Below are 9,853 nucleotides of genomic sequence, written 5' to 3' on the forward strand. Positions count from 1 at the left end.
TCCTTCAGGAACATGATCAAACATGCATTAGATCGACACACAGAATCATAAAAGCTGTTGTTGTGCAATAAACAGAGCATTCATTACTGCTGCGTGTCAGGCACTGTGTCCTCGATCAGGGAGGCCAGCTAATGAATTTGCTGTAATTGAACACTGCATACTTTTATTATGTTGTATCCATTTTAAAATCCATTAATGGTCTATGAAAGGCACTGATGGTTGTGCTGTTTTCTGAATTCATTTTGCTGCATATTATTGTGCACAGTAATTTTAGTATCATTATTTAGTTTAAGCCTACTAATTCTGTTGTGTTTTTGACAGGTTCATTAGCTTTCTTTTTTGTTTGTTTAATTAGCTATTTAATTTTCAATATTTCTCAGTTTTAGTGTAGTTATTTTAAGTTTTAGTTCTAGTAATTTCACTTTAACTTTAATTCAAGTTTAGTTTTGTGATTTTGTCAATTTTAGTATTTTTAAATGTCTATTTAGCATTTTTATTATTTTTATCTTAGTATTTGTTTAGTTATTTCCATTTTTTATTTTCAATAATTTAATGTGCTTTGTTTTAGTAATTTTTTATTATTTTTTATCTTATATTTTAGTTATTTTCAGTTTTAGTGATTCAATTTGAGTTTTAAGTTTAAGTTTGTCATTTTAATGTCAATTTAGTTTTTATTATTTTCTTTATCTCAGTTTAGATATTTTCAGTTTTAGTTTTAGTCATTTCATTACTTCAACTTAAATTAAATTAAAATGCTTAGAAATATCTATTGAAAATATAACCGAAAGTTTGTCTATATTTTATTTTATTTCAAACATCATTTCTTTTATCTCACTTAACGTAAATGTTTTTACTAGTTTTAGTTTCAGCTTGAGTTAATGATAATAACACTGACTGAGCACAACAACATCCAACAACGGTGTGAATAGGCCTTTACATGCGAGAGAAAGTCCAACACAAACACACAGGTTTCCTCTAGAGGTTCAGCAGCGTGACACACAGTCAGGTCCCTTCAGACGGAGGAAACTCATGCAAACACACACACACACACACGTCGGTGACGTGATGATCCTGTATAAAGGCAGAAATGAAAGCGTCAGTGTGCAGCGCTCAGCAAACCCCCTGTGCATGAGGAACCTAAAAAAATTACGTCTTTAATTTCGCACCAGCAATCAAAATTTCATCACACTTTATTTTGAGCTGCAGTTCAGCTGCAATGAGGAACGAGCAGCGTCTCATGATGCACTGCAAACAGAAGAAGGGAATCAATGAATGAGCGGGTGAATGAGTGAGTCTGTTAGCCGCGCGTCGCTCCGCACTGAAAGAGCAAACACAGACGAGAGTGACTCCAGCGCCGCCCTGCAGGAGGAGACAGAAAACACACCCCAGCCCAACAGCACTACACCCACTGGAGGAGTGGAGAGAGGAGCGACTGAGGGAGGAAGAACGCAAACACAGGGAGGAGGTGAAGACAGGAGTGATGACAGCAGAAGAGAGGAGACGAGAACAGAAAAGCCTGGTTTATACTTTCTTACTCTTCATTAGAGCAGGTGCGCCTGTACGACCGAGGCAGCAGAAAACTACTGCAAATAATGCTAAAAACACAGCATATGTTCACTGTGTCTGTTCATGTTTGCAAAGATAAATGACCTTTTATACTATGAAAAAAAGCATCTAAAGAATAAGCAAAAGCTGATTTTTTATATAAAAATCTCTGACAAGACATTGTTTATTTTATACTGTGTAAAATCAAAATGATAATGTTAAAAGCACATTTTATAATTATTATATACATTTGTCTTTTTATATAAAAACTGTTCAGTCTGTGTGTGTGTGTGTGTGTGTGTGTGTGTATGTATTTATATAAACATGTTTCCATTACAAATTTCTCTACTACCTTTAGTAAACTGAATAAAAAGCTCAAAACAATGAAAACAAAAGTCTGGCATCATCATAAATATACTTGAAGAGCTTGCTAATATATATATATAGATAAATTCTTATATATATATATGTGTGTGTATATACACTGAACAAAATTATAAACGCCCCATTTTTCATGAGCTGAACTCAAAGATCTAAGACTTTTTCTATGTACACAAAAGGCTCACACACACGTGTGTGTGTGTTCACTCAGGATAAATGAGCACATATCATATACTTACAGTGTCTTTACATAAAGCTAATCATTATGACTAACACATTATTTTCACTTATAGTAAAACCATTTTGTGAAATGAGAACATCCTCACATTACTCCAAAGACAGGCTGTCTCAGATTTAGCTCACTTCTGGAGACAGTTTTGTCCCAAATTATATGTATACTGTAAAAAATCTAATATATATTTTCCATTTATTGGGACCTTTTGAGTCTCAAATACTGAGAAACTACATGAAAACCCATTTTAGACCAACAGAATCCTTCCAAATCAAACACACACACACACACACACACACACACACACTCACTCACTCACTCACTCACTCACTCACTCACACAAGCAGACATATATGGCTTCCAAAATTACAGATCAATTTATTGTGTTAGTTAAACAAGAAATCTGTAGTTGCCTCGATGAATTTGTTGGCTGAATGAGTCATTTTGCATTAGTGAATAAATAAATACAAGTTGACAAAACACACCAGTGTTACTCTTCCTACAGTGATTAATAGCTGACAGAATCTGGATCTGAATGCTCGAGTTTGTGTTGGATCTGTACCTGTGTGACATGATCTTGAACGCGTCTGGCTGGTAGCACTGCACGTTCTCCATCTGGAAGGGGTCGGCGTCGCAGATCTTGTCGTCGGTGCGGCCGTAGTTGGCCGTCTCGATCATGATGACATCACTTCCTGGGCAGCGCAGCTCGATGGGGTATCCCTCACACGCCAGCTCTCTCCTCATCAGACCGAAGGGCATCGCCGCTCGACTCAGACCTGATGATCACAGACACACAGCATCCTGACGGGCTTCTCTCTCACACTCAACATCTGTCTGCGGCTCAACAAGATCATGTGATCATGTTTGATGTGCTCACTTTCCTGCATTTACATCTGTCTGTCTGTCTGAATATCTATCTATCTATCTGTCCGTCCATCCGTCCGTCCGTCCGTCCGTCCGTCCGTCCGTCTGTCTCTCTGTCTATTAATCTATCTGAATATATGTCTATCTTTCTAGCTATCTGAATATATATAGTAATCTATATAAAGCTCCATATAAATTATATACAATATATAATATTGTATTCTGCCTCACGTCTCAAGAATCAGTGATTTATTAATATTCAACAGGTGCATCTACAGAGGAATAAATTAGAGCGACTGAAGCTAAGCCCTTGAAAAGTTGTATTCAAAATATAAAATAGTGATGTTAGTCATATTCATATGTTTAAACCCATGATATTGAAGGATTTTTACTTATGCACCGAATAAAACACATCAAACGCTCTTTCAGCCAATAGAATTGCTCCGGGCTCTGAGGGGGCGGAGTCTGGGTCATGACAGAACGGCAGGTGTTTTAGGATGCAGAACTCACCTTGTTCAGAGGGAGCGATGTTGCTAAGCAACACAGGACACATCCACAGTAACCAGAGTGACAGCGCCATGGCAACGACAGAGGAACGGACAAGATGAAAGGGGCGGGGCAGTCTCCTGTAACGTCAGCTGAACCTGCAGAGAGACAGACGGGGCATCAGGAGAATTAGTGACAGAGAGACCTGATTCAGTCTGATGGCATTACAGAGAAACACACGCCGGGTAACGGTCAAGAATGAGGTGAGAGGAGAGTACAGCCGAAAACTCCTGCTTCAGCACTGGCTTAGTCTAAGGTCACAACAAAAAGAAGTTTTCTCATAGCCAAACACACAAACACACTACTTGCAATCAGCATGTTTTACAATATTATATAACTTGTTATATAATGAAATGACTCTCCGACTGTTGCATCTGCTGATTGGTTCACGTTAGTAAATCAGATTTGCGTCACGCTCTTCACATTCATATTTAGTTTGTCATTTACATTCACTCAAGAGGATAATGCATTTTAATTGCAGTGAAGAAGGTCAGTGCTCATACTAATATGATCTCTGTGTTTATTGATGCGTCTATTGATCATCAGGCTCTAATACTGTCATAGACGAAAGAGCAACTGAACGGCTCGAAACTGCTGTTTCGTGTGAGGTTTGAGCTCAAACCTGCAGCCTCAGTCAAATGAAATACAGTCACAATATCATATAGACTCATTCCTCATATACAGGTTTACGGGTGGATATATCTAGAAAATATAATCCTGAAAGCACAATCAAATATACCAATGTATCCAAGGTATCTTGTTTATTTGCTGCCAAAGATTAGGATGAGTTTGTTTCTTCATCAGATTTGGAGAAATGTAGCATTGCATCAGTGTCTCAGCAATGGATGCTCTGAAGTGAATGGGTGCCGTCAGAATGAGAGTCCAAACAGCTGATAAAAACATCACAATAATCCACACCACTCCAGTCCATCTGGAAAAATTATTATTTAAGGATCAGTAATTTTGGATCTTGCACACACATTGATCGGTCGGCGGCCATCTCTCGATGTACAGTCGCCATGGCAACGCTGAAATAAGGGCTGCGGCGGCCGAGGCGATTCACATCTCTCGCTCATTTGTGTTTCTCTCTCTGTTCTGTGCATCCAGGCTGGTTTTGTCCTGCTATGATCTATGTCTCATTTCTTTTTCACTGTTAGCAGTGCTGTGTGTGAACCCCCTGCGGGCTCCGTCTCTATTGATGGTGCTACAAAAATACTCCGATCCCAGGAGGCGGAATCAGACGATTTATCAGGAGCGTTTCCCCAGGCGCAGCGACTCGCACCAGGACCAGAGCTAAAATCCAGCCACAGGCTTCAGCGCAGCCGTATGCCATTACACTCCAATCACTGATAACAGACGCTAGAAACGCTGGTCTGTGATCGTATACAGTTGTACTTCATTGGATTTCCTTCATCACTGTGCTAGTTTCACATCTCTCGTATCACTCCACTTTCTTTCTTCTCACATAATAAAATAATTTAGACTCAAATCAATCGTTTATGTCCATTTTTATTTATTAATTCACTAAGCAGCCGTATAATAAGTGGCTCCGCTTCATATCAGACTCCTGATCAATGTCTAGCAATGCAAGACAATATATTACCAATAATTTCAGAAGAAAATTTTAGAAAATGTTCATGCAAATAATCCAACAATAGTATGTTAAATTCACATTAGCCTCTAAACAACAGATAATAAAAGTTTATGTGCTCTTATTACAATCTCAGCTTTTTTTCAAGTTATATTTTATGTTGATAAATCTTCTATAAATTATAAATGTAAATAATTTATACATATTTTTATTAATTAAAATAATTTACAAACATGTTTTATAATTAATCAATGTTTATACATTTATAAATATTTTTAATGATTAATCGCTGTTTATACATTTGAAAATGTGGTTAAAATTTGATCTGTTAACGTTTCAAAATTTTCCTATTTTTTACATATTATTGTCAACTAAAATTTTATTTTGTCAACAAAAATTATATGCCACTTAAATGAGTGTAAAATGGACCGAAATTAATAAAAATAACAAAGTACTGACAAAATGTAAAAGACATTTTTGTCAAAAGACAACCCTAAAAATGGTGTAAGCAGTAACACTGGAATCATAATCTTATAACTCATATATAATCACTGGATAAATATAATAAATATAATAGGAATAACACACACACACACTTCCTCATCTATCTAAATGGGGACACTGCGTAGACTTCTATTGATTTTATACACAGCTAGTTCTAAATACTATCACCTAACCCAAACACTTAACAGAAAACTTTACATTTTTACAATTTAATTATATATTTTTATACTGTTTTTACAAATGAGGGCATCCTCAAAAGCAGGCTTTGTCAGATTTAGCTCACATCTGGTAATTAATCTATCTGAATATATGTCTATCTTTCTATCTATCTGAATATATATAGTAATCTATATAAAGCTCCATATAAATTATATACAATATATAATATTGTATTCTGCCTCACGTCTCAAGAATCAGTGATTTATTAATATTCAACAGGTGCATCTACAGAGGAATAAATTAGAGCGACTGAAGCTAAGCCCTTGAAAAGTTGTATTCAAAATATAAAATAGTGATGTTTGTCATATTCATATGTTTAAACCCATGATATTGAAGGATTTTTACTTATGCACCGAATAAAACACATCAAACGCTCTTTCAGCCAATAGAATTGCTCCGGGCTCTGAGGGGGCGGAGTCTGGGTCATGACAGAACGGCAGGTGTTTTAGGATGCAGAACTCACCTTGTTCAGAGGGAGCGATGTTGCTAAGCAACACAGGACACATCCACAGTAACCAGAGTGACAGCGCCATGGCAACGACAGAGGAACGGACAAGATGAAAGGGGCGGGGCAGTCTCCTGTAACGTCAGCTGAACCTGCAGAGAGACAGACGGGGCATCAGGAGAATTAGTGACAGAGAGACCTGATTCAGTCTGATGGCATTACAGAGAAACACACGCCGGGTAACGGTCAAGAATGAGGTGAGAGGAGAGTACAGCCGAAAACTCCTGCTTCAGCACTGGCTTAGTCTAAGGTCACAACAAAAAGAAGTTTTCTCATAGCCAAACACACAAACACACTACTTGCAATCAGCATGTTTTACAATATTATATAACTTGTTATATAATGAAATGACTCTCCGACTGTTGCATCTGCTGATTGGTTCACGTTAGTAAATCAGATTTGCGTCACGCTCTTCACATTCATATTTAGTTTGTCATTTACATTCACTCAAGAGGATAATGCATTTTAATTGCAGTGAAGAAGGTCAGTGCTCATACTAATATGATCTCTGTGTTTATTGATGCGTCTATTGATCATCAGGCTCTAATACTGTCATAGACGAAAGAGCAACTGAACGGCTCGAAACTGCTGTTTCGTGTGAGGTTTGAGCTCAAACCTGCAGCCTCAGTCAAATGAAATACAGTCACAATATCATATAGACTCATTCCTCATATACAGGTTTACGGGTGGATATATCTAGAAAATATAATCCTGAAAGCACAATCAAATATACCAATGTATCCAAGGTATCTTGTTTATTTGCTGCCAAAGATTAGGATGAGTTTGTTTCTTCATCAGATTTGGAGAAATGTAGCATTGCATCAGTGTCTCAGCAATGGATGCTCTGAAGTGAATGGGTGCCGTCAGAATGAGAGTCCAAACAGCTGATAAAAACATCACAATAATCCACACCACTCCAGTCCATCTGGAAAAATTATTATTTAAGGATCAGTAATTTTGGATCTTGCACACACATTGATCGGTCGGCGGCCATCTCTCGATGTACAGTCGCCATGGCAACGCTGAAATAAGGGCTGCGGCGGCCGAGGCGATTCACATCTCTCGCTCATTTGTGTTTCTCTCTCTGTTCTGTGCATCCAGGCTGGTTTTGTCCTGCTATGATCTATGTCTCATTTCTTTTTCACTGTTAGCAGTGCTGTGTGTGAACCCCCTGCGGGCTCCGTCTCTATTGATGGTGCTACAAAAATACTCCGATCCCAGGAGGCGGAATCAGACGATTTATCAGGAGCGTTTCCCCAGGCGCAGCGACTCGCACCAGGACCAGAGCTAAAATCCAGCCACAGGCTTCAGCGCAGCCGTATGCCATTACACTCCAATCACTGATAACAGACGCTAGAAACGCTGGTCTGTGATCGTATACAGTTGTACTTCATTGGATTTCCTTCATCACTGTGCTAGTTTCACATCTCTCGTATCACTCCACTTTCTTTCTTCTCACATAATAAAATAATTTAGACTCAAATCAATCGTTTATGTCCATTTTTATTTATTAATTCACTAAGCAGCCGTATAATAAGTGGCTCCGCTTCATATCAGACTCCTGATCAATGTCTAGCAATGCAAGACAATATATTACCAATAATTTCAGAAGAAAATTTTAGAAAATGTTCATGCAAATAATCCAACAATAGTATGTTAAATTCACATTAGCCTCTAAACAACAGATAATAAAAGTTTATGTGCTCTTATTACAATCTCAGCTTTTTTTCAAGTTATATTTTATGTTGATAAATCTTCTATAAATTATAAATGTAAATAATTTATACATATTTTTATTAATTAAAATAATTTACAAACATGTTTTATAATTAATCAATGTTTATACATTTATAAATATTTTTAATGATTAATCGCTGTTTATACATTTGAAAATGTGGTTAAAATTTGATCTGTTAACGTTTCAAAATTTTCCTATTTTTTACATATTATTGTCAACTAAAATTTTATTTTGTCAACAAAAATTATATGCCACTTAAATGAGTGTAAAATGGACCGAAATTAATAAAAATAACAAAGTACTGACAAAATGTAAAAGACATTTTTGTCAAAAGACAACCCTAAAAATGGTGTAAGCAGTAACACTGGAATCATAATCTTATAACTCATATATAATCACTGGATAAATATAATAAATATAATAGGAATAACACACACACACACTTCCTCATCTATCTAAATGGGGACACTGCGTAGACTTCTATTGATTTTATACACAGCTAGTTCTAAATACTATCACCTAACCCAAACACTTAACAGAAAACTTTACATTTTTACAATTTAATTATATATTTTTATACTGTTTTTACAAATGAGGGCATCCTCAAAAGCAGGCTTTGTCAGATTTAGCTCACATCTGGTACAAATCTAGCCCTTAAATATGGTTAAGTAGCTATAAACACACACACATTCATACTGACTGATTCTAAACAAATGAAGAGGACACACATTTAGATCCCCACCGTCTTATGGAAATCAGAAACATGATACAGACTAAATAAAGTTGGCTACATACAAACCACACACACACACACACACACACACACAAACACACACACACTCACTCACACACTCACTCACTCACTGACTCACTCACTCACACACACACACACACACACACACACAGAGAGAGAGAGAGAGAGAGCCCGGTACGATTGATCAGTCTAGACACAAGCGTCACACTTCAGACGCCATCAACACCCTCAAACACAGAGTTTGTCTCTGTCACTGAATGAAGTGAAGCGGCCAAAACACGGACGGACAGCTGAAGATCAGCCAATCGCTAGCCTGTGTGCTGAAGCGTCTCCACAGGACACAAACACACAGAATTACTGCATTATAACTAGACATCTTCACCTGTTTATGGTTCAGCAGGTGCACTGATAAAAATCTAGTGTAGGATTTTTACTCAGAAATTGCTAGTAAATTTCACAAATAATTACAAAGAAATGGCAAGTAAGACATTAAATTAAACATTGCATTTTTGTAAATTGTATTTTCTTGTCAAACGTACTCAGTATGATGTCACAGGCATCAATCACATGACATACACATCACTCACACCTGTGACCCATGTGAAAGTGTGAAACTTAATGTCAGACAACTCCATCTGTCTGTCCATCAGAGCTCATGAGTCACTGTTTCTCCTGCATCTGTCTCACTCTCTCCCTCATGATCACACACACACACACACACACACACACACACACGAGAAAAACACATTATTAATTATTAAAAAACAATTATGAATAATTATTTTTTTTTAATTTGTGGTCAACAATATGGGTCATTCAGTGCAGAGTTATTTTAGAATCACTGAGGTACTATTGTAGTTTTTATAAATATTTTGAAATGGTTTTTATTTCTATATTTTCCATTTTCATTCTAATTTTAGTTAAAGTATTAGTAATTTTTTGTTGTATTTTGTAATTTTTATTAGCTTTTTCTT

The 9,853-nt window shown here is 36.8% G+C and overlaps 1 protein-coding gene across 1 annotated transcript; it reads right to left on the reverse strand.

Moving 5' to 3' along the window:
• Positions 1-1,265: 1,265 nt before the first annotated feature.
• On the reverse strand, positions 1,266-3,687 carry LOC107662698 (adhesion G protein-coupled receptor L1-like). Its single transcript, XM_016452772.1, has 3 exons — positions 3,533-3,687; positions 2,721-2,934; positions 1,266-1,359 (listed from the first exon to the last, which is right to left on the reverse strand). Exons 1-3 carry the CDS (start codon positions 3,600-3,602, stop codon positions 1,266-1,268), a joined length of 378 nt encoding a protein of 125 aa, XP_016308258.1. The 5' UTR covers positions 3,603-3,687.
• Positions 3,688-9,853: the final 6,166 nt, after the last annotated feature.

Source organism: Sinocyclocheilus anshuiensis, unplaced genomic scaffold (genome assembly GCF_001515605.1).
Source record: "Sinocyclocheilus anshuiensis isolate Anshui unplaced genomic scaffold, SAMN03320099.WGS_v1.1 scaffold687, whole genome shotgun sequence".
Classification (NCBI taxonomy): Eukaryota; Metazoa; Chordata; class Actinopteri; order Cypriniformes; family Cyprinidae; genus Sinocyclocheilus; species Sinocyclocheilus anshuiensis.

Excerpts from the sequence above, each read along its gene's own strand:
- LOC107662698 (XM_016452772.1), bottom strand. The coding sequence starts at position 3,602 with ATGGCGCTGTCACTCTGGTTACTGTGGATGTGTCCTGTGTTGCTTAGC. Across the intron at positions 2,935-3,532 it reads CATCGCTCCCTCTGAACAAG|GTCTGAGTCGAGCGGCGATG; the intron begins GTGAGTTCTGCA and ends TGTGATCATCAG. Across the intron at positions 1,360-2,720 it reads TTCAAGATCATGTCACACAG|GGCGGCGCTGGAGTCACTCT; the intron begins GTACAGATCCAA and ends CTCCTCCTGCAG.